Source organism: Schistocerca gregaria, chromosome 4, assembly GCF_023897955.1.
Source record: "Schistocerca gregaria isolate iqSchGreg1 chromosome 4, iqSchGreg1.2, whole genome shotgun sequence".
Taxonomy (NCBI): Eukaryota; Metazoa; Arthropoda; class Insecta; order Orthoptera; family Acrididae; genus Schistocerca; species Schistocerca gregaria.
Window position 1 is genome coordinate 403,013,154 of NC_064923.1, and position 26,397 is coordinate 403,039,550.

Consider the following 26,397-nt stretch of genomic DNA (forward strand, 5'->3'; position numbering starts at 1 on the left):
ATGTGTTAATGTTGAAACAAGCTTGCATATGCCCCAGTCAGGTCATGAGTATTATTCTGATTGTTGTTCCCAATGTGCTTTGACTAGTTACAATAATTTGTGACATCCGCCATGGTACTCGTAAATATAGGTTTTGACCAGCTAGAGACAATGGAAATTCTGGTAGTTAAATAGTAACACTGGCAGCGATTGTGTTGCTGTAGAGTTACCTGGCACCATGATTGCTCCTTTCTTGCATTGATTCATAACGTTCCCAAAGGCATGCATATAGCATCACTTGCACTGCAGTAGAATGCACACTGTCATAACTGCATTGCAAAGGACTATTGTGGACATCATGTGTGTGACATGACAGGTGGAATTTATCTGATGGTTGTGATTGTCAGAGGGGATAATTACTTTTGGTTCTTGTAACTGTTTAATGTATGAAGAAGAATCCACCAAATATAGACCCTCTTGTGATGAGATTTTATGAATACCACTTAACAATGGAGCAGAGTTGGTTCATGGGTGCAGATGTTGCATGGAACACCCTGCTCTGAACAGCTGGTGCTCAGGGCTGCATTTAGTAACCATACCCCTTCTGATCATTAAAATGGGTCATTGCTTTCCAATTTTGGACTGTACAGTGATCAGATAATTCTCTAGCAAAAGGAGATCTTTTCCTGAGTGGAATTTTTTAAAAGTGTGATGAAAAAATTGGCTTGCTGTGAAAGATTCCTTCAGATATGGATTGCATCTGAAACATTTATGGTATTGTAAATGAAAACCACATCAAATGATTAATTTCGTAACTCTGTAGCAGATAATATTTTCAAAATTATATGTCAAAACCAAAAGGTAGAGAGAGTATATAAATTATGAGAATTTACTAATCATGAGACATGTAAAGAAAATGTAACAAGTATATACATATGTAGGTTTCTGTGGCAGATGTCAATTTCAATAATTTCCCTCTGGGTATCTGTTGCATCATCTTACAAAATACTTAAAAGTACCAGAATACTGAAACAACCAACATTTCAGATGCATTGCAGTGACTTTCCTCATGGTGTATACTGTGTGAAAGTTCTGCCTGCTTTATCTCTTCGTTGATCGTTACCCTCAGCGTCGACGTACTGACTGAAAATATAGGAGGTGGAAGTGCAACTACTGTCTACTGTAAATGTGGTAGCTGACAGATGCACAGTTGCATTTCACAGTGTTTTACTGTCACTATTCACAACCCTTCATAAGCACATTTATGTGGCCAGACCACTATTGTTTGACTTTTGATAAGCCTCATTAATAGGTTGCAGGTGAACATCCACATACTGCTACAATAATTTCCTGTAGAACATCTAAGAGCAGTAAAACCTAACAACAAAGTTCACAGTTCTTGAAGAATAATCAGGTACATATGGAGCAGACACTGTCATTGGTTTAACACATGGCCTATTGGTGTAACACATATTTGACTGTTAAGTTGATGCATTGTTGTCATTCTAACCAACACAGGTTCTTAGCCTGAAACTCAGCCGTGGACTGATTGTCTTGTGACCAAAAATTGGGCCCTTATGTATCCTCACAATAATAGGTGCTGAAACTACACATTTTTTGAACTTTAATTTACAGAAATTACAATTAAAACTTAACTCATTAAATTAACTGAATACATCGAAAAATTCCGTCTTTTTAACAATTTCTCCCACTACAAGAGTTAGGCCAAATTATTTGTTTAAATCATGAAATTAACAAATATTGTTATACAAACAATACTTTTGGCAAAACTTTGGAATTAATGAAGGGCTGCTTTGCTAACATGTTTTGGAATAGATCCAAATATACCTTTAAAATTACTATTAGTTGTTCCCCCTAATGTTTATAATTAGTACAGAATTTATATTCATTTATACGTCAACAGTAGAATTTAAGTTACGAAACAAGTAGTGATTTCACCCCATAACAAAAGATACTAACTAGGAATAGTTGAAATAAATTAGAAAATCAATTACATACATAAAACTAAGCACAAAATTAGATATGTTGTTATATTCTTTAAAACTGAGGGCCAACCTTTCTCTTTCGTGTGAATGCAGATTATATTCACGTATGTTAATGGTTATTAGTTAAGATTTGAAAAAATGAATTTAAGGAGGCAGATGGCAAAACAAGAGGGTAAGTATAACTACCCCAGCTTGCTTAGTCATAACTGGTGTTGCCCGGAGGAGGAGGAGGTAGTAGAGGAGATAGATGTTTCAATTTACTGCATTCTTAATGGTGTCATGAGACCACAGACTTCAATTTCCTGAGATTTTATTGGCCCTAAAATTCTGTTCTAAATTGGTGACAAGTTTGTGGGAACTGAAGTTTCATGCAGAAAAATGCCATTAGTTCTGCTTGTGCTGTTTGTTTTACCTTCTGCAGCAGTGTCCAGTTATTTTGCACATGGCTTGTCTTAATGAGGTACTGACAATCAAAATGTTGAGAGCCTTTAATGGTCCTCTCTAGGGTGCTTCAGAATTTCAGCTGCCTCTCTTATTTTATGTATGCACACCCATGGCTATCTCACTGGTTTACTGGCTTTCTGGAACTTTATAGGGTGCCTGCAATTGCAGTGGTACTCTACTAGTGCTGGACTATTATGCTGCACTGAGTGAGGTGGCGCAGTGACTAGTACACTGGACTCACATTTGAGAGTTCGATGGTTCAAACCCATGTCCGGCCATCCTGATTTGGGGTGCTACCCTATTCGCCATCCTACAGCTACTCCACAGTATTATGGTTTTTCTTATTATTTTGCTGTCATATCCATCAACTTTGGAGGGTGTTGTGTGGGTCAGCCTACTGCATTAGTAATACAAACAATATAAAATGAAAACTGAGAGAGGCATGTAACACTTTCCAAGCTAACAGAAACAAACAGCATACTAATAAGAAAACTGCAAAGTACTACAGGAAATGCTGCAAATCAACAGCCAGTGGGGCACTTACCAAACATCAAGGGCTTTGCCAAGTAGGCACTAAACCAATAATGACTGATGGAATAAGATCCTGTGTAGTTCATCACTTAGGTCAAAGTATTTATTGCTAATTAAATTTGTCATAAATAACCCATCGCAGTTTGAGAATAGTGATGTTCACAGCTGATTATCAAGTTTCAGTGGCTTGTGAAGGTATACAACATGCAGCCACAAAAGTCTTTAATTGTATTCCCGATAACATAAAGGTCTGACAGGTAGAAAACAGATTTTTTATTTTATCTCTAATTTTTTCTTTTCCTTCCTACTCTGTAGTGAGTTTTTAATTAAAAAGAAGTAGCTTGTGCAGTGTAGAAGACATATATGTTTACTTTGTTTGCAAATGTAAGTATGATTCACTAATAACATGAGTAGTTTCAAACAAAAATGCACTCATTTTTATTAAATTGAGTCATTGTATAATTTTTTATCAGTAAGTCCCAGGATGGAGCAATTAATCCAAACAAATTGTTCACATGTATCTGGTGAACTGACTCTTCCCACATCATTTCAATCTTTACTGTGCAAATTATCTGCGAAATGTTGAGTTAATGAGTTAATTATTGATAGCAGGCCTTTTTATTCCTGTAACACACAGCTGTCAGATTCCATACCTTTTGTTCACAAGTTTGTTCAGTAAAGTCTATATTTCAATACTTGAATTATATATGTTGCCTGTATATTTGGTCTCTCCATGGGCTGTATTCTACTGTGACATTAAGGCAGAAAAATCTACCTGACTTTTATTATCAGCTGATACTTATATTAAAATTTGTTTCCTTAATGAACTAAGTGGGATAGTTATTTCTTTTACTTTTAAACAACAACTTGTGTTTTTCAAAAGAGGAACTGAACTTTGTATCTGTCTAGAAGCAGAAAATTGATTTGTAATTTGGGAAATGAGTTAATAAGAACTTATTGATTTTGCATTTTCAGGTATATTGTTCTTACAAGCAAGCACCATGAGGGATATACACTCTGGCCCTCAAAATATTCATTCAGCTGGAATGCTATGGATGTGGGGCCGCATAGAGATCTTCTTGGTATGATTTAGGGTGTTCAATTATTGTTTTTAGATGTAAAGTGACACACTGTGCTTCTGTAAAGGTAATGTATTGTAGACCTGCACCTAGATACTCGTAATTGTACTGTGTTTCCTTGAATGTTGTTGAGGTATATTTATGTCTCTTTATTTAAAGAGTATTATGCTGGTGTAATGACAGCCTTTGGTTATACCTTTGAAAGTCAAAATGATAGTTTGTAAATGAGTTAAGTGATTCCAAGAACTTAAAGTTCATTTCATATGATAAAAATTTGCCAAGAGCATGAAGATATTTGAATCCCAGGGAAGTTTCTCCAAGCTACCCATGAAACGATTCAGACCAGAAAGAACCATCTTGGTGCCTGTCGCCTTACCACTGATATATTTGTAGACTTGTCCTTCAAATATGAAATAAGTGTTGGTGTGTATCCTGAATCCCAGTACAAGATGATACTTTGTGTATTTTACTGTGAAAGTAATACAAAACCTAAAGAATGATTTTCCAGTGAGAAGCTTCATATGTGATAGCAACATCACACAAATCATAAGACAGTAGAGTATGACATATTTATCTTTTAAAAATTCTCCCAGAAATATTCAAATAGCAACTAGACTTGTCAGATACAAATCTAATTAAAAATGAAATTGTCTATGCTATGTTAAACAATAAAGAAATCTTTCTGGATATTATGGTCCCAAACCACTTTCAAACTGCGAGTGATCATAGATGTTAAGACACAGAATAGAAATGGATACAAAGCTAGAAAGAAAGAAAAAGCCTTTTCAGACAGGAAACCAGGATTGTAGATTTTAAGAGTATATTTAAGAAAAAGATGGGATGTCAGATTAAATTATGCAAGTGTTTTAGTATCGTAGTAAATGATGCTTATGCACACTTAGAGAAAAGGAACAATTATTTAACAAAGGTGCTTATGTAAACATGAAGAAAGCAAAAGAGAAGAACATCTCAAGCACAAAAAACAGCTTTTTAGGAAAATGGAAGAAGTTGAAGCAAATTGTAATAGGAGGTTGCCAGAATATTCTAAATTAAAACAAAACTAAACATATCTTTATTTTCCTCATCCTCATAACAGGCTGGTTCCTGTCATCCTGATATCTGAGTGACATGCCCAGTCTTTTCTTCCCCAGCCAATCTCTGTCTTATCCACGAGAAAGGACCTAATAACTCCGAAGTCCTCCGTGTGTAAATGATATGTTCAGTTCAGAAAAATGATGGAGATAGTACGTTATCCATCTTGGACATTGGGCATAAAATTTTCATTATTATGTACACTGTGTCTGATCGTATGCTCTAGAATTACAAAGGTGTTTATTCATATGGTACAGAAAGTTCTGGCAGAATGTAAATAATTTAGGAGTGAAAGTAACAGATTTCCAAATAGTAGAAGCTTCAAATCATCAACAGGTGAAAAAGAAGGAACAAAAACCTCATTAGCGTTCAGATAAATCCGTTGCCAATAGGATTGCAGAAATGAAAGGTGTGTTATAAGAATAACTCCTATCTACATAGTAGAGGAATGTTGATGTTGGAGCAAGTGTCCAGATAGCACATTATGTGAAGAAGCCATTGAAACTGAGCGCATGATGTTCAGCAATGTGCTCCACTACTGGGTGGTCAACTTGACATTGATCACCGTTCAGGGGTTGCCATTCATTTGAGTGGATAGTTGTTTGCTAGCCATGCTCACCTACAGTGCTGTGAAGAAATTGCTCTAGTCAGGAATGATACTGGATAATCAGGGAGGTGCTTCTATGCAGGTGCTTTTTAGGAATGGTGAGAGGATTAGGGGTAAATGAGGCTATAGCATGAGAAATCTGTCCGTGCACTATATTCGCGGTGGTAGTGCCTATCAGTGAAGGACTTTGTCAGACTATCAGGCATACCGTGCAAGGACATTCTCATCATTGCAGATATGCTGATATTCTGTCCACAAGTAGCCTGGCTATATGGAAGTGATTTTTTGATGTAGATGGGATGACAGCTGTCAAAATGCAGGTGCTGTTGATGGTTAGTGAGCTTGGTAGACACAGAAGTATGGATGGAGCCATCGCAGAGGTAGAGGTCAGTGTTCAGGAGGTGGCATATCGGGCTGAGGAAGGCCAGGTGATGTGAATAGGAGGTTGTCATGAACTCTCTCTACTATGCTGGAAAAGTTATCTCCATAAGGACACCATTACAGTGTGGCTAATGGCTGTATAGTACTTTGTAGAGCAGGCCATGATGTCTCCTTTGTTGATGCTGCTAAGTCTGTGTTGTCCATATGGTGTCTCGTTCTCTAGGCGATGATTCCTTTGCTGCTCTGGGTCCAAAAAAAATATGCGTGTTTTTAATTATCACTGGACTAACAAAATCATGATGCAGTATTCTACGGTTTATTTGTTACAAAAACACATATTTATTGCCCAAACTCAAAAACGACTACACTCAACCGTGGCCAAAACTCAAGTGGCTGGAAACCCGTTGTAGACCAAAGACCACGGTCATAAGCTACAAGGAAAACATACAATTTCAATATCGATTATTGATCGCAGCACCTAACCTAGTATTATATTAAGCAAATGCTTTTTAACACAACTATAGTGTATAATATAACAAAATGAGGTCTATATGTCAGTTCCATTACAATAGCCCCCCAAGAATTTTGTAAGTATGAACATGCGAACAAAATTCTGACACCAGAATAATGGAACTTCAAAGAATATGATTCTAAATAAATTAAAATTTATAATAGGTCTGTTTTCTTTGAATTATGCTAACTTTCCGCCCGTAGCGATTGGCATGACATTAGGTTTAACACTGAAATTGTGTTACACAAAGTAAAGGAAAACTTACAATTGTTAATCTTAATGCTAAATGAAATACAAAAGAAGCTTCACAATTTTCACTTAGAAGAGTCCATAATGCTGTAGAACTTCACATTAAACCATTGAAAGATTGTAACTTTTAACTACTGGTTTGTTTTACTTCTTTTGTTGACCACTTTTCTCACTACTCACAGTAATGTCCCACATTGTCCATCTGCACTTAGGTGACTTCCGTTAATAGGTCTGATTTCTGCTTGTACTGCAGCACGACCATTTCCACAGCTTAGCTGTTTGTATTGCTCCATTGATTATAATGCCATGTTATCTAAAAATCACATACAGGGATCACCTTTTGGTTACATAATATTTATATGTAAGTACATGGTTAGGATACATATTTATCCTTCTGGTAATGTTTATCCAGTGGGAGACGTTTACAGGATCTGTGATGCTACACAGGTATGGATTGGTCCAAAAAGGATCCTTTAAATAATAATAAATTCAATAAACATGTAATACAAATGCATTAACATATTGGGTGTAAAATGCCTTATCACAAACTATAATACTTACTCCAAGGATAAACAAAAAATTAAATTGTTTTCAAAAGTAAAGTTACAGTCAGTCTGTTACAATGCTTCCTATTCGCAGTAAAAGTGCAAGGATAGGATCATGTTTGAAAATTTTAGAATGGTATGTATATATCAAAATTAGAAAAAAATATTACTGCCTATGCTATGCTGGGGTTGAGAAAGAAATATACAGTAATTAATGTGGTTTACTACAAACGATTCTCCTCTAGTATAGTTGGACATTTCAACCACTTAGGTGTGTTGTAATTAGGACTCTGCCTTTAAGATTAAAAAAAAACTGTTAATTTTTATGAGACAGATTTAGTGCTGATTAGTGTTTTGCATTTTAAATAATGTCTCAATAAGTGTGGTGTGAGGAGGTTACACAAGCTAAAATTACACAAATTATCAAACATCATTCAAATTGCATAAACATACAGAAATATCATGAACTAGCACGATAAGCGTATTACACAGAGAAAATTCATTGCAAACACTTCATACAGTAAATACATTTTAAACAAATAATAAACAAGGCCACAAAACTGTATCAAAATCAGTCAATTTTATACATAAGATTTCATAATTTCCAGTGAAAAACTTTTGTTGAGTCCCCTTTTACTTTCTCAGAACAGTCTTACCCCTTTTGTTTATACATTTTCAATGAAACAAATTTCCTTAGCCCGAGAACTTTCCTGGATTTAGGATACACCAACCAGTATGCATTAGGGTGTGGATGCTCTACAGTCTCGAATGGACCCATGTATATATCAAAGAATTTCTTTATTTCAGAAGTTAGAATTTTTGATTTCTCATGCGATTTTACTAAAACATAAACTCCAACTTTAAACTTGGTTCCTTTGATCTTACCATCATGTCGTCTTTCTCTAATTTCCCCCTGTTTTATCATGGTTTCTTTGACTATAGCTTCACCTTCACACATAGTCATCATGGTGCATGGTGGAAATTCTACGAGTTCAGTGATAATGTTGTCTGGTTTTATGTGAAACATAATTTCATAAGGTGAAAATCCTGTGGAAATGTGTTGCAAGCTGTTCATGAAATCTTCAAAATCTCGTACATGGTCATTCCATGTAGGATGTTTATGACTGCAATACGTATGACATGAACGACCAATCTCACACATATACCTCTCAGATGGGTTTGACGACAGATTATATACAGATATTTGAACATGTTTGATTCCTGATGTATCCACAAAGGCTTTCCAAACTTTTGACAAAAACTGAGAACTGTTATCCAACAAGATTGCTTTTGGTTTCCCAACGTTTAAGAAATAGTCTTTTTCAACTTTTGTAACTATCTCTTTGCCTGTGGCTTTTCTGACAGGATACAACTTGATTAGTTTAGAAAATACATCCACCATGACAAAAATGTAGCAGTGGGCACTCCTACTCCTTGGAAGAGGCCCATAGAAATCAACAGCGACTAAGTCTAGAGGTCGTGCAGGAGTAATGTTTTGCATTTCAACTTGACATTTTCTGCTACATACTTTGACTCTTTGGTTCTTATCACAAGTTGACAATTCTTTTCTAACTTTCTTGGCCATATTGTAGAAGTGTATGTTTTCTTGTAATTTCTGGATACACTTCTGAATGCCACAATGATCATGAGAGCCATGAGTATACCTAATTAACCTCTCAGCTTCATCCTCAGGCCAGCATAGTTTCCAATTGTCCGAGTCTTCATCAGTTCTCCTCAGTAGACTACCTTTAAACATCTTACAGTACTTGTCTAATTTTTCATAGTTCTTTTTCCCTAAACAGCTTTTTATTAATTTCCAATTTGTATCACAGCTCTGGCTCCTCCTGATTTTACCACACAATGATCTAACAACTTTTTCATCTGTGACTCCTTTAATATACCTCATTTTAAACTGTTTTTCTTCATTCTGATCAAAAATTTCTGTTTTCCCTTCTAGCGGTAGCCTTGATAGAGCATCTGCAACTATGCTGTCAGTGCCTTTAATATACTTAATTTCAAAGTTGAATTGTTGTAAATACAATGCCCATCTTGTAAGTCTATCATAATAGAGCTTGAATTCCTGTAAATAGCTTAAGGCTTTATGATCGGAGTACACTATTACCTTATGTCCAAGTAAATAGGTCCTGAATTTTGAAAATGACCACTGTATGGCTAATAACTCTCTTTCTGTGACTGTATAGTTCTTTTCATACTTCAATAACATTCTGCTTGCAAATGCAATTGTAGAATGAACTGTCTCCACATTGACTTCTTTTTCTTGAAATAATTTAGCACCTAGCCATACTGTCAGTACATAAACAGAAAGGTATATTGAAATCTGGTCTGTGTAACACGTTCTGGTTATTCAGTCCCTTTTTTTATTCTGCCGAAAGCCTCTTGACAATCATTACTCCGTATCCAAACAGTGTCCTTCTTTAACACGTTACTTAGACAGGGTGTGTTTAAGCTTTGTTTACTTACAAATTTTCTGTAGAAGCCACATAGCCCATACAATGATTTCAGTTGTTTTATGTTACAGGGTATAGGAAACTCTGCAATAGCTTTAATTTTGTCTGGATCTACCAAAACTTTTTCATTATGACGCGTCCCAAAAATTTTAACTCAGGTACTTGAAGTTTGCACTTTTCTAGTTTTAGTGCCATTCCCCCTCTTCTAAGTTTCTCACATGCTTGTCTTAAAAGCTTTCGGGTCATAAATCAGAAAGTATCGCATCTCGAGGGAGTGATGAACAAAAAAAATTGACAATGTCTTACTTTGGGGTAGTAAACTTCGCAACGGTATAGCGCCAAGATAGACAAGAAAGTTATCAGGGCAGAAAGAAAGATTTTGGCAGTAGAATCTAAAGTCGGAGAAGTAAAATCTAGTCTGAGTAACAAAATTCAGTCTGTAAAAATAAACTGGTCACAGACAGAGAGAAAAATGCAAAGTGTTTTGTTAATGTTAATAGTCAAATAGATACAGTTTTTGTAAATGTAAAAGCTATGGTGGCAGATCTTGAAAATAGAGTAGATTCAAAACTAGCTGTTGTGAATGATAAAGTGGAAACAGTCAGTAACATGGTAAAACTCCACAAGACTGAAACTAAGACAAGCGTTAGTGAATTAAAAAGTACAGTATCAGAGTTGAACCAGAAGTTCGAAATATTTAGTAATGATGTAGCCAACAAAAATTTTTCTATGAACACATGTACCTTATTATCCAATATTCCAGTTAAAAACTTTTCTAATAAGTGTAGTTTACATCCTGTCGACTTTCTGCAGAGTTGTAGAGACAACTTTTTGCTCAATATTAAGTTTGTAAAAAAAAATTGGAGGGTGTCTCTTTGTCATGGACCAAACAAAATTTCTCTATCGATATGTCTTATGCAGAAATTGAAATTGAGTTCTTAAAATGGTTCTGGTCTGAAACTGAACAAGCCAGGATAAAGGGCAAGTTCCTGAATGCACCAAATTCTAGGGAAACACAGGGGACTATGAAACCCTTTGATGAGCTCACACAGAGAGATGCTTTAAAGAGAAGGCTGCCAACAGATGTGCAATGGGACCTCTTTCACTGTAGACATTACACATTTCATATCTGAAACTGGACTGGAGACTTTGGATAGTGTGGACTGTTGAAAGACTGATGTAGGAACGTACTGTGTTTCAGAAACTACATAATGTTTTGAAAGTCATTTGGGTTAGATTTTGCTGTTTTGAATGGGCTATAAGACTAGACATGTCTGGTTTATAAAAAATGTTGAATGTTACTAGATTATAAAAGCATATGGAAACCTGTTATGATTCCACTGTGGTAATGCCACAATTGTGGTTATGACATCCACTTTGAAAATAATTTGATATAACGATAAATTATTCAAAATCTTAATTAGTGGCATAATCAATTATTGAGAAATGTCATCTGATTCAGGAAAAAATATAGTAACGAAAGTACTGTGTAGTTCAGAACTTACCAAACATAGAGGCAAAATGGGAGGTTGAAATCATCGAGGGTCCAGACTTTCAATATCAGTTGTTTTTGTAAAATCAAACAATACATTTTTCTTCCATCCCTTAACCCAGTGCTGTTTTCCTTTGTTACTATTTTCTAATGCATTACTATAATCAATGGCAGGAGGCCTGTGTGTTTCTCTTATTGCCATGCAAACTGCACTGCATGCTCTAATTACAAGCCACAATGTGTCTTCCATCTCGGCCTCGCACAAGATGGCTACAAAACTATACTGATTGTTGGTGCAGCAAGTTCATGTCCCACATTGCTCTCATCGATATCATTAATCCTATGCCTTGAAATTGATCACTTCTCGTGCATCACTCTCGCATATTTTCATGTGCTATTTCTCATACTTTCCTGTGCCACAAGAACTTCATCTTGACCTACCAACCCCTTCCTACCCCCCACTCCTTCTCCTATCTGTTCCAGTTTGTATGTGCTAACTTTACCTAATCTAGTCACATCTGCCATCCCCCTTCCCCAACTTATCCCCCCCCCCCCCCCCCCCACAGACCTGCAACCCACATTGCAATCTTTTTATTTATTTTTTTCTTTGATCTCATTGTGTCCTCATGCCAACTTCAGCTGGTTTTTGCATTTCACTATCAACCCACTCACTCAGAATTCCTCTTGTTTCCCCCTATTTCACCTGTTTCATCCTTTTTGTGATTTTTCCCCTTGTCTTTGGTTGTATTTTTGCTATTTTTTGGACATATTTATACATTATTTACATATTTCTACATATTTTTATCCACAACAATGGACCCTTGCTCCTTCTATCTGCATCAATACAGAAAAGTTTCCTTATCCTTAACCAGAATCCAATCCTCACGCTGTGTTTCTGTGTTGTTGCTTGGCTCATGGAATACCTCGAAAAGACCTTGCCACCAAATGACCCACCTCCGGCTGCCACACTTCCTTCTGTAATGAGCTCCATCAGTTCAGATTCTGCCAGTCCTTAACACTCACGAACATAGTCCAGCAAAACCATATCAATCAGGCCAAAATTTCCTTACAATAACTCCTCTCCATCCGCAAAGTTCTCCTGCTATGCAATCCCAAATTTCTGGATCCCATATCACATGCTGGAACTCTTGCCCTCCAGGAACTAGAGCAACATGCGCAACGCCACCTCAAAAATCTCTCCACCCTATTTAGTTCCTACTCCCACCTGGGGCTACCGCTGTCCAAGATCTCTACAACAATGTCCAAACCTCTCCCACATCCCCTCATAGCTGACAAACCCTGTCTCACAGACCTACTACATGTACCCATCCCTCAAAAACTCCCTCCAATCACCATACACAATCCAGAACCTGAACAGACCCAAAACACAGTAATGGACCTTTACTCCAAAAGTCTTAGCCCCGTAGCAGTATCAGTCCTTTCCACAAGCCTTACCTTTTACCCCACTCCAAAATTCAATCATACAGGACTTGTTAAAGATCTTCTCTCTTTCTTCTGGTCCCTACAGTGGAAACACTTTCTCGCCACCACCCTACCAATCAGACTCAACCAAAGACCAATACTGAACCCTGCCTGAGTCAGTTCACTATCCCTCCAGCCATGATCTGCTCCCACTGCCCCCAAATCACATCTGTTAACTTTCCACAATATCTTAACTTCAAACCTTGCCTTCCTTGATGTGGACCTCCACCTCAAAGATGGCTATGTCAGTAACTCCATCCAAATCAGACCTACCAACCACCAGCAATACCTCCATTTCTACAGCTGCCTTCCATGCCAATAAGTCCCTTCCACACAGCCTAGCCACCCTTGACCATCACATCTGCAGTGACAAATGGTCCCTCTCAAAATATGTGAACGGTCTCACTGAGGCCTTCACAGACTGTAATTACCCTCCCAGACTTATCTCTCCTGTACCCACCATCTGGTCACAGAGCAGCATTCCTGTCCTGTCTCAGTACCACCTCGCACTGGAGCAACTTCATTACATTCTCCTCAAGTGCTTCGACTACCTCTTGTGCCCTGAAGTGAGGAATTTCATAGCCACTATCCTTCCCACCCCTCCCACAGTGGTATTCCACCAACAACCAAACCTACGCAATGTCCTTATCCATCCTCACACAACCTCTGCTCCAAACCCCTTGCCTCATGGCTCATATCCCTGTAATAGACCTACATGCAAGATCTGGGCCATACATCCTCCCACCGCCACCTACTCCAGTCTGGTCATGAACATCACCTATCCCATCAATGGCAGGGCTACCTGTGAAACCAGTCATGTGATCTACAAGCTAAGCTACAACCTCTGTGCTGCATCCTACATGGGCATGACAACCAACAAGCTGGATCACCCTGTTGTGTGGCATGCTGCCCAAAGCAATGTTCTTCATTTCAGTGACTGCTTCGCAGCCTGTGCCATTTGAATCCTTCCCGCCAACGCCAGCTTTTCTGAATTGCGCAGGTGGGAACTCTCCCTGCAGTATATCCTACATTCTCACAAGCCTCCTGGCTTCAACCTTCATTAGTCATTATTCTCACCCTTCTAGTCCCTTCCTTGTTCCCATTCCAACACCATACAGCCCTCTACTCCACCTACACATCCACAGTCTCTTTACTTCTCTCCTTTACGCACCCCCCACCCCCCTCACACACACACACACACACACACACACACACACACACACACACACACACACCACACCACACCACACTAACCTCCCAACTGCAAATAGCTGCCCTACACTCCCTCCACCTCAACCTTGTTTGCTCCCACAAGCAGCACCTTATCATCCCCCACCCCTTCCCTGCCATCCCCTTCCCCAACCCAGCCTCCTCCTTACCCCTACCACTTGGTTGCTTCTCCCATCATGTGCTGCTGCTCACAGCCTGGCTTTAACACCCAGATCATGGTGATGTGAGTGAGATGTGTGTGTGTGTGTGTGTGTGTGTGTGTGTGTGTGTGTGTGTGTGTGTGTTTATTGCCAATGAAGACCTTGTTGGCTGAAGCTGGCTTTCTGACAGTCTCTTTGTTGTGCCTACCTGCGACTCAGAATCTCCACCATAAGGTGGGTAGCAGTTATCCTTTTCATAATGTAATTATTTTTATATGTTATTTAATTTCAGGTTATTTAAAGTATGTTTTTGGAAAGAGTCAAATGCCTGCTTTCAAATGAGTCAGATCAGCACTTCATATTCTGTTGAGTTCAAAATGTTTTTCCTTATTTGCTGTAGTATAATTTTTAATTAATTATAACTTTTAATTAACTGAATTTCTCATAAAACCAATGGCTTAACCACAATCAGGAATATCAGTAGAACCAACAGAACAATAAATTAACTTAGAACTATGCCTAAATAACGTTTTGGAATATTTATGTCCATGTTACATATTACATGTGCAACTGTACTGAAAAAAAAAGTTTGGAAAAATATTGTTATTTGTGGGAGTAGGAAACGTAACAGATGGAGGATTCCTAACTTGTGTCTCATGCATCTTGTTGTAATGTAGTCTACACTGTGAATCAAATTGACTCTTGTTCATCTGTGACTGACGAGAGTGTAGCTACTTGTATGTGTTTATGGCCACAACCAGTCAGTAATTCGCCTGGTTGCAATCATAAATATGTAGCTATTAATGGTTTCTGTCTTGTATAGACTTGTAGGAGAAGTTTCTGTGCTGATGGGGACATTTGTCTGGATTTATCCTTAAAATGTACGTAGTTCTGCCACTCATTTCACCATGTGTTTTCCAAAACATGTATCCTATGCTGATGATCCATAGTGGCACTGGTGCATGTCAGCAGCAGCCACCAGTACCCAAATCATGCTGTATCCATCTTTGTGACCTACATCAACCCACTGCCTCTTTCCAGAAGACACTGGGCACTGCCTGTATGATATCTACATTAATTGTCTGGCATCCATTGCTAGTGGCCTTCTCTGCGGCCTGGTCATTACTGCCAGTGACCCCTTCTCATGTAGAGACGAAAGACAACCCATACCAGAACAGTGTCCTATCTGGCCTAGCAACACCAACTGTGACACTGTGTCTTACCTCACTTTTGCAAGCTGGCCCAAAACTTGGTATGAACAGGCATGTTCTGCTATGAAAAGTTGTCACTTGCATCCTGAAGGTGACATGTCTACAGAAAAATATTGGTGCAGTGAGAGGTGTCTGTCATGGTAGAAGAAATAGTTGGTTAATCCGTTAGCTCACAGGCTGCCCCAAAACGATGATCACCTCACTCTAGACTTCACTTGGAATTATACTGTCAGGTTGACTTCAAAATTTTTCCACATGTATGTGTAACATTGGAGTATTTATCTTCCTGTGGCTGATGGACTTTTATGTTTGGATATTATTCCAGTTAGGATGCTGTTGAGACTTGTTTCCTCAATGCATATGATGACTTGGCTTTGAACTGATGCCTGGCTTTCTGCCATTGTATATCCTGTATCTGTTCTATCAGTGTACTTGTAATACTAAGTGTACATACACATATATACTACTTAAAATACAGACCAAAGTTATTTTCAACATTCACCAAATGTCATTTATAAAGAAGTTTTTTTCATCATTTACTATCAGTATATGATCTCTGTAGCTGTCATTTTACTTTTAAAGGTGATCTTGCTACTGCTATTCGTAAGAAAGGTGGAATGGTGTTTGGCGTGTATCATTCTCTGTTTGAATGGTATAATCCTATGTACCTGAACGACAAGTCTTCAGGATTCAAGACTCAAGACTTTGTGAAACAGAAAACCATCCCAGAGCTGTACGAGCTGGTAAGCATAGCACAAATTTTGATAGTCATCAATATAACAACTATTTGCAATAAATTATCTGTGTTCCACTAAGTCAGATTGTCAGCATATTAAATTAACTTAATTTTTTGATAAACAAAAAATTGTGGCAATGGAAACATGGAAGTTTGAATACAGCATAAATAAATGTAAATTGTGTTGTTTTGATTGGTCTATAAGAAAATTATCATCATACTTTTAATCTTATAATTTGTTTCATGTGAATGTGAGATAACATGAAAAGAATAAATGTTGCATTTAGTAAAGCAAGCAAGGTTGTGTCATTCAGCACACGAGAGGCGGGCTATTTGTTCTCGTCATTGTGTTCCTTTTTGTTTGGCTCTAGCTCCCAAATTAAGCAACACACATTTAAAAAAAATGTGATTTGGTATTATACATTTGGAGTTGTTCATAGGACTATCTTTGATGTTCACGTTTACTGACAAGTTTTGAGACTGATGTTGCTTTGTTGTTGTAGTTTATTATTGCTTTATGTTGAATTATGCAAAGTGGTATAGATTTTAAGTTAATGTAATGTTAAATTCCTCCCTTTCCTCTGGTACCTTTGTATTATTTGCTCAGTATTTTGTTGTTCGTTTTCCTGAACAATTTTATAATAAATTTTTTGCTTTCCAGCTTATCAGAAGCTTCATATTGTCACCATTTTCCAAACTGCACCCATACATTATGTATGTCTTTCAAATCTCAGAACTTTTTAATGTTTCATGCATTTCACCTTTAATGGCAAAGCTGTCACCTCTGTGGAACATTACTGTTATTTCCACTTAGAAACTTCAACTGCCGTGCTCATTCAAGGATACATGTTAAGTTGTTCTTTTCTCTGTAACTTGTGTAGCCATGATTTCAATTTCTTCTTTTCCATCCAGTTCACTTACCTTTCAACATTATATTCTTATTGTACTGGACTTAGCTGATGTATGGATACAAAGTTTTATTTAAACAGTTTTGTTGTCCAGGATTTGTGAAGTCTGTGGAAATAACTGTGCTCACGAGCTGAAATTTATTTGAGTGCATTGGACAAGATTATGAAGTAACCCCTAAAAACTAATAACAAGGCACTCTCTCATGTCTGTTATTGCAAAATCCTAACTCAACTTGTGTCTGGCAGTCCTTATCTACCTCAGAATTCCTTGGAAACATTGACATCAATGTTTTACTCATCTCATAATGCTAGTATGTTCCACAGTTTTCATGAACAGTCCTTTTGCACTTCTAGTTGTATACACACATTTTACCTTTGCACTGGACGTATTACTGGATACTATCTTGTTGCAAAATTTATTTCTTGCCATTATCCAAATTCTTGCAGTCATCTTATTTACCTGGGTTTTTTCTTCTAGGTAACGTGTAATGCACTAATAACTTTAATTGAAAATAGTGAGACCTGTTTCACTTTCCCTTCAAAATATACTAAAATTCCATTAACTCAAGCTGCATACATCTGTGTTCTTCTTCTTAGCAATCCTTTTCTCATAACAAAAGACAAAGATTATTTCCCCTCTTGGGGTACACAGGAATCAAACCATTTGAAAGCTGGGGACACACATCAGCAGTACTGTTGTACCAGTCACAGAAATATGGACTCCCTACCTTCTCCATTGTAAAGGGATGTACGGAGAAGAGTGGAGGGATGAATGGTTATACAGGGAAGTAAACGATTTGATAGTTGGGGGAGCATGGCAGCCATGCTGTGTAATAGTCACACAACTGTTCCCCTATGTATTTAACTCTCACTGCTGAGACTGTACTTTTTTATTTACACTATGTTTCTTCACCAAATAACCTCCTGAATCTGGACTAAAGCAATTGATATAAGTTTTCATGTGGTTACAGTTACACCACAAAAAGAACTATGATATTCAAGGAGAATTTTTTTGTTCTCATTCACAATCTTCTTAGATCTTTTGTTGGTGTTTACAAGGACTATACCTCTTTCCCAAAATACTTTAACTGTACTACCATGTCTCTTCTGTCTTTCTTGCGTTTCCTTTTTCATCTTTTCTTTGATGATTTTCTGGTGTCCTGGTTCCTTTTATGTATCATTCAATTTACCATTGCTTTAGTGAATACTACAAGAGCTATTAATAAAATACCTTCCATTTCATTGAAAAAAAAAAGAATTTTTATTACAATACTTCAAAAGTAAATACTCAATGTGCCCAGATAGCAGTATGTGTTAAAACACCGCCTCTGGGATGGGGAGGTGCATCAGACATGGATTGAATCTTCCCAACGGATTAATGACAAAGGTCAGTGTGCTGGCCAGCCTGGTTGTGGGTTTTAGGCGGTTTCCCACATCTCACTGCGTGAATACCAGGCTGATACCCAAGTCCTGCCTCAGTTGCTTGACTCGCAAACAATTAGAAAACTCTCACTCATTTTCACATGACTGACATTATGTGCAGACAGTTGAGGTATACATGTTCCGTCCTGAGAAGTAAAAGGGGTGGTGACAGGAAGGGCATCTGGGAACCCCTTGAAATAACGTTGTCAAATCTGTTAATAGCCAGGCTAACATTGTGCTTATGCAGGACAAAGGCACAAGAAAAAGAAGTAGAAGAAGAAATGAAAATACATTGTCTAATTTACTTTGCCATGTAATTTTCAGCCACATTGAGACATTTTTTTGTAGCGTCTGACGAGCTGTGAAATTCTTTAACTGTAGACTTCTGCTGCTTTCAACTGTTTTTCAACTATTCATCATAGCCAGTGCGCTTCGAACTAGCCACTTATTCATGTGCTTGAAAAGATGATAATTGCTAGGCACCAAATCAGGGCTCTCGGAAGGGTGATCCAGTAATTTCATTTGAACTCTTGCAGTTTGGTTGCAGTGTGTCATGTTATATGCAAGCAGGAAATGCCATGCAGAAAAATCATTCTAGAGCTCAGCATACCATGGTGTTTGTTTCAAATTGCCTGTTAGTGAGTTATAGTAACTTTCAACATAATGGTGGCATTTCTCTCCAAGAACTCCACTAGCAAACTTTCTGTTCAGTCCCAGATGGCAGCTACTGTGAGTTTCCTGCTGGAAAGTGTTTGACACCATTTTGTGAGTTTTTTCAGTGATCCAGTTAGACATCACTGTGTTCATTGCAGTTGTCTTTCTTCATTCATTTACTGCATCCATGTCTGACCTTCTGTCACAGTCTGGTCAAGAAAAGCTTCATCTTCTCTATTTGTAACAAACAAGAAAGGGCAGTGCTGCTGCCACATGCTTTTGTTCTTCAGAAAGGAGTTTAGGCACCCATCTGGCATTAAATTTCTGATAGCCCAAATCTTTGGTAATCACTTTGTACAGAAGAGTACGAGTAATGTGTGGAGAATGCAAGCAAAGCTCTGAGATGTTGAATCTATGGTTTTCTCCAGTCCTTTCATCAACCAAATGAATCAGCTCTGCTTTTACAATACTTGGTCAACTACTTTTCTTCTCATCATGGACATTGTTTGCACATTTTCGAACATACAGCACCATTGTTTTGCAACACCTTCACTCATTACACTTGGTCCATTAATTTCACAAAGTTTGCAAGGAATTTCACTTGCTTTATAGTTTTTTGTCACAAGAAACCATATCACAGAACATATCTCACTGGCATTAGTATTTCATGCTTTACTGCTAGACAGAGTTTTCTAGTGGATCCAAAAATCATTAAAGTAAATAAAATCAAACAATGGAAAATCCAGGATGGATGCCTTTATCTGCAAGTGGGATTGTAAGATCAGGATCAGTTTTTAGATGGTGGACTGTGGTTCTTTCTGCAGATGTAAAGTTAGTTTTCTTGTTGAGGAATTTGGGACGTAAGGGTGAAGCAAGGTTTGAGATTAAGATATTATGTAAAGTTAACAGGGGGTGATTTGGGGGCAGTGGGGTTGGATCACAGTTGGATGGAGGAGTGAACTGAGTTAGGAAGGGTTCAACGGTGGTCGTTGGTTGAGTCTAATTGGTAGGGTTGTATACCTTAACTTCAAAGGAGAAATAATTGTTGGTTAGGATAAAGTTATTAAGGTGTATGTGTAATTAGGTAGTGGTTTTGGAGTCTGAAGGTCATTGGAAAAGATAATTTTCTATAATGGCAAGACCATAGGCACAAGGGTTGTTGGTATAGGGAGGTGGCATCATCAGTGACGATTAGGGATACAGAAGGTCAAGTGGTGAGGATGGTGGAGAGTTGTTGAAGGAAGGGGTTGGTGTTTTTCATGTGGGAGGCTAGATTACGGGCAGTTGGATGAAGATGTTGGCCAATTGAGGACCAGATCTTTTGGTAGGGGGCACAGTAACCATACATAATGGGTCGTCCAGGATTGTTGGGTTTGTGGATTTTGGTGAGCATTTAAAACTTGGGTGTGTGGACTGTCATAGGTGTGAGGAGAAATGCATTCAAGGTAAAGCTTCTGGGAAGGGGGCTAAGGCTTTAAGCAGGGATTTTAGATTGTGTTGACTTCTGGGATGGGGTCACTCTGGCAGAGTTTATATATGGAGTTAGATAATTGGTGGTGGCCTTCTGCTTGGTGTTCACTGCAATTCATAACAACAGTGGTGGAACTTTTGTCTGTTGGTAGGATGATTAGGTCAAGATTTGTTTTGAGGTTGTGTATGGCTGTTCTTTCACCAACTGAAAGGCTGGTGTTCTGAGGTAGGGACCTGGGGAAGTATGGTGTGGGTACATGGAAGATAAGGAATTCCTGGAGGGTGACGACTGGGTGGTTATATTGGAGGGAGGAGGATCACAGTTTGCATGATTGTAGGAACTGCCCTGAAATGAGGGACATTCAACCCAAGATTCACCCCTCCCCTCCCAAAGTGGTATTCTTTAATCCACCCAATCTCCACGACATCCTAGTCCATCCATATGCCACTTCCAATCTCAACCCCATGTCACAAGGATCATATCCCTGTGGAAGACCCAGGTTCACGGTTGGCCCAATCCACCCACACAGCACTTCCTCTTCCTGTCCTGTAACAGGTTTATCCTACCCATCATGGGCCCGCTGCAGCCATTCCACAGCTTCTTACGTGTGATGACTGCCAACCAGCTGTCGAGCAGTATTTCTGGCCACTACCAAAATGTGGCCAAGAGCAAAGTAGGTCACTCTGGGACACAACATACAGCTGAACATAACATGCCCGATTTCAATGGCTGCTTCACTACCCAAGCCATGTAGGTCCTCTCCTCCACAACCAGCTTTTCTGAACTGTGTGAATGCATGTTATCCTTACAACACGTTCTCTGCCCCCATAAGTATCCCAGCCACAGCCTATGGTAACATACTGTCCCCACACCCTCCACCCAAGAGTTTCCACCCGGACTGTCCTACCATTTTCTCCCCCTTCTTGTCTTCCACCGTCTTTGTGTGCCTTCGTTCCTTTTTTCCCCATCTCCCCTCCCCCACAACCTCTTGACGTTGTGCGTGTTGGCATTCTAGTCCCTGCACATTGCGCCAGACAGCGTATGTCTCTTCCCTCACCCATACACTACTATCCCTTCCCCTTCTGCCCCCGCCCGCCTCTCCAGATTGCTGCTTGCTTCTTATGTGATGGTTGCATTCCGGCCTGTGTTGCCAGTATTGGCAGTCATATGTGCATGAGGTGTGCTTGCTTGTGTGTATGAATGGTGTGTGTTTGTCTTTTGCTGATGAAACCTGTGGCTGAAAGCTTTATGTAAGATTCTTTTTATTGTGCTTGTCTGCAACTGAATGTCTTCTTTGCAGTAAATAGCACTATGTCTTTTCCTACATTGTTGCATTTTGTTATAATTTTGCTGTTTTGTGGTTCCTCTTTATACAACAGTATCATGTGGCAACAATATTGTGTCAGCTTCCGCTGTAAGTATTTATTTATATTGTATACAGAAATATCCCTGTAATACTCCTTGGGATACTTCTGAAGTTATTTTTACATCTGAAGATTTCTTGCCTTCAAGAGTGACATGTGTTCTGTTTGCTTGGAGCACTCCAATCCATTGACACAGCTGGTCTGATCTTTTGTATGCTCAAATTTTGTTCATTAGTGAAAAATGATGAACTCTATTAAACACTGTCTTGAAGTCAAGGAACACAGCATCAACCTAGATAGCAGTATCTATTTCCCTCTGGGTCTTGTGGACGAACAGAGTGAGCCAGATTTCACAAGATCGTTGTTTTTGCAATCTATGTTGATTCCAACAGAGGAATATATAGTGTGTAAATATTCATTGTGTGCATTGTTATACAGTGATGCAGAGGGAGTTGAGATGAAAAATTCGATATAGGACACATGTGATACACCAAGTAGGGAAACTACTGCAAATTGACCTACAAAAGCCACCTAAGCTGCAACGCATGTGCAGTGTGTGAGGTTTTCAATATTCTCTCATTTTCTGCACGCATACTATTGCTCCAATCAAACAACGGAAACTCTGGGCTGCAAGTCAACAATGTGATTAGATATATTGCTATTTACCATAAAGATGATGCATCAAGCTGCTGATAGTCACAACTAAAAGACACCTTACACACTAGCTTTTGGCCACAGCCTTTATAAGAAGAAGAAAGAGAAACGCACACACACACTTCATTCACACTAGCAAGCACTCACCTCATGCACACATGATCGCCATCTCCTGCAACTTGGACCAAAATTCAGCTGTCATGTAGACCGGAAGCAGTCTGGAAAGGGTGTGAAAGGGGAAGGGTTACCACTGTACAAGTGGAGGCAGAGAAGAGCACTGTCTAACAGTGTGTGCAAAGACTAGACATCCAACAAGCACAGTGTTAGGAGGCTGCGGGGCAATGAGGAGGGGGAGGGGAGTGTGGAGTAAAAAAGGACAGGAGTGAGGAAGGAGAAAGATGGGCAGGTTTGTTGGCAGATGGTGTCACACAAAGAGGGTGGAAGACAAGAATAGGGAGGAGGTGATAGGACAGGGGTTGAAAACTGTAGGGTGGAGGGTCTGGGGACTCTGTGCTACCAAAGATTGAGGCCGGGAGAATTTCAGGAGTGGAGAATGTGTTGTAAGGATAACTCCCATCTGCGCGGTTCTGAAAAGCTGGTGTTTGAAGGGAGGATCTGTATGGCATGAGTAGTGAATCATTCACTAAAATCAAGCATGTTGTGTTCAGCTGCATGTTGTGCCACAGGGTGGTCTGCTGGTGGACAGCTGGTTGGTAGTCAAACCAATATAAAAAAGCTGTGCAGTGATTGCCACAGAGCTGGTATATGGCATTGCTGCTTTCATAGTTGTCCCCCTCTGATGTGATAGGATAACTCTGTGACAGGACTGAAACAGGAAATGCTGCGTTGGTAGATGGGGTATGTGTTGTGCCTAGGTCTTCGACAGGGATTTGGTCCCTGTGACAAGGGGTAGGGATTTGGAGTGGCATCGGGATGGACTAGGATGTTGTAGAGGTTGGGTGGGCAACGGGATACCACTTTTAGAGGGGTGGAAAGGATCCTGTGCAGGGTGTCCCTCATTTCAGGGCCCGATGATAGGTAATAAGAGCCCTAGCAAAGGATGTGGTTCAGTGGTTTCAGTCCAGGGTGGTACTGGATGACGAAGAGGGCACTCCTCTGTGGCTGGTTCTTAGGGGGTGGTGGGAGGATTGGCGGTGTGAGGAGAAATGGCACGGGAGATCTGTGTGCAGACTAGGTTTAGGGGTTAGTGCCTGTCTGGAATGGCCTTCATGAGACCCTCAGCATACTGGGCGAGAGAGTTCTTATTACTGCAAGTATACCATCCCGAGATGACCTGGCTCTATGGGAGGGACTTTTTGGTGTGGAATAGGTGACAGCTCTTAAAGTTGGTGGTTGGTGGGTTTAATGTGGACAGAGGTGTGGATGAAGCCATCAGAGAGAAGGACATCAACATCCAGGAAGGTGGCACACTGGGTTGAGGAGGACCAACAGATGGGAGAGAAGGTGTTGAGGATGCGTAGGAATAAAGATACAATGTTTGTCTTGTAGAAAAAATGAATAGGACCTTTTTGTAGAAAATTTAATTTTTTTTAGAAAGTTTAATTTTTACAGGGATATGTTTTCACTATAGGCTACGATTTTAAAGTTATTCAATAACAGTGTAGGTCTCTAGTTTTATGTGTCTGTTCAGGGACCTTCCCAGAATATGGATATGTTCCTCCAGTGACATACTGTACTCTACTGCTGGAAGACAGATCATTCGGATACTTGACGTAGAATCTTATAGCCGGCCGCTGTGGCCAAGCGGTTCTATGCGCTTCAGTCCAGAGCTAGCGACTGCTACAGTCGCAGGTTCGAATCGTGCCTCGGGCATGAATGTGTGTGATGTCCTTAGGTTAGTTAGGTTTAAGTAGTTCTAAGTTCTAGGAGACTGATGACCTCAGATGTTAAGTCCCATAGTGCTCAGAGCCATTTGAACTATTAAGAATCTTATAGGTATCCCATCAAGTCCATTAGCCTCTCTTATGTTGAATAATTTCAGTTAATTTTCTACCCTGTGGTCATTTAGTTTGATACAATGGTTTAAAGCAGAATTCACAGTATGAGCTCCCTCAGTGAAATAAGTTTAGAAAAAGGAATTTAGCACTTCAGTTTTCTCTTTGTCATCCTTAATTTCATTGCTACTGTGGCAACAGAGGGTCTGGACAGATAGCTTTGCTAATTTAACATAAGATTAAAACTTCTTAGTAGATATAATTTTACAGTTGATTGTATTGACTGCTTCATGCATAGCTCTCCTTGTGCTAATTTTGGTTTTGTTCCGTTTGTGTTTGTCTGTTAGGCTATGGCTATGTTTAAATCTGCAGTGAAGGTCTCTTTGCTTTCAAAACACCTTTCTAATCTGCTGTCAAACCATGGTGAGTCCTTTTCACCTCTCACAGCTTTGTTTAGCACGTATTTGTTTAAGGCATATTGTAAAGTGCTCTTGAGCTTAGTCAATAGATTCTCAACATTTTCAGTTTGAGAGCTGAGTATTTCAAGTTGGTCACTCAAGTAATTGGAAATGTGTTTCATTCATTAAACACATATGTCTTTGTACCTTTTCTACATTCCTATATACCTCCATCTTCAGTGATGCTATAATAGGCTTATGACCACTGATTTCCTGTTCTAGATTAACTGAATTGAAAAGTTCAGGCCTGTTTGTAACCCAGAGATCTAATCTGTTATCTTCACAAGGTATTTAGAACAATTTTGTGATTTCCTGTCCACCACTACTGTTCCTGAGTGTGGTTTTATACAATCATACAACTACCATGTTTGGTTCACCTTTAACACTTATCTGCACTCACATTTTTTAACATTTAAAATATGTATTAACCTCACTAAGTATTATTGCATTATTTATAACTGTAAACACTGCTCCAGCACCAGCATTTGGTCTATCTTTGAAAGATACATTCCAATTGGAATTTAACCATTATAAGTAATGCTACTTCTGGGACTTTTTCATGAACGCCCGGACAATTAACTAATACTGTATTCACTATTTCTTTCTCTGATCTGTGATGATGAAAGTTACTCCCTTTAAATTGTTGGGTCTGATGTTCTTCCCTCTCTGAAATCACAACGGAGATTACAAGCCAGTGAGTGGATTTCTCTATCCTGAAAAACCCATATATGTTTACTAACCATACTCTGCTCCCACAGTTACCATTTTCTGCATGTAATGAAGTCCTGAACTATTATGAGGGGTCCTGCAATTATCCACATAATAGCAAAGGCCATGAAATCTGCATCTAAGATTGGAACAGGAACATTTGAGCATCTGGTTTAAGCCTTCCACTCGACTCTAAACCAGATGGCTGCAACATGCTAGCTCAGCTTCTAGCCCTTGCATGATTTTTATTTTCACCAATGCAACCAGCCACCTGTAGCAACTGAGGAGAGCATGTAAACCCACCTGTCAGGTGTCATCATTGCCTCCATAAGCCACAGTTTGTAGTTGGATGTGTCCACTGCACGCAACTGCCGCTGGCAAAGCTGCCTCCATATCCTAGGTGAGACATCCAAGTGAATAAACAGAGTTGATGCTGGCCCTTCTTCTCAACCTGCCCCCTATTTTTGTAAGGGTCCCCATTCCCTGCATAATTTTGGACCTTCCAAACATGAACAGACCCACTCTCTGAACTTGTCCTGACCTTTCAGAGAGATTGTCTGCAATCCAAGCAAATGAGGCATACCATGCTTGCTCAAATGTTCTTCCAGCAATGAGCAAGA

The 26,397-nt window shown here is 39.1% G+C and overlaps 1 protein-coding gene across 1 annotated transcript in view; it reads left to right on the forward strand.

Moving 5' to 3' along the window:
- The window catches only part of LOC126267505 (alpha-L-fucosidase-like), a 112,298-nt gene that overhangs the window by 59,819 nt on the left and 26,082 nt on the right, over positions 1 to 26,397 (forward strand). Inside the window, exons 3-4 of the mRNA XM_049972802.1 lie at positions 3,936 to 4,042; positions 16,030 to 16,190. Of these exons, the coding sequence (XP_049828759.1) occupies positions 3,936 to 4,042; positions 16,030 to 16,190 (268 nt within the window). The remainder of the gene's footprint in view (positions 1 to 3,935; positions 4,043 to 16,029; positions 16,191 to 26,397) is intronic.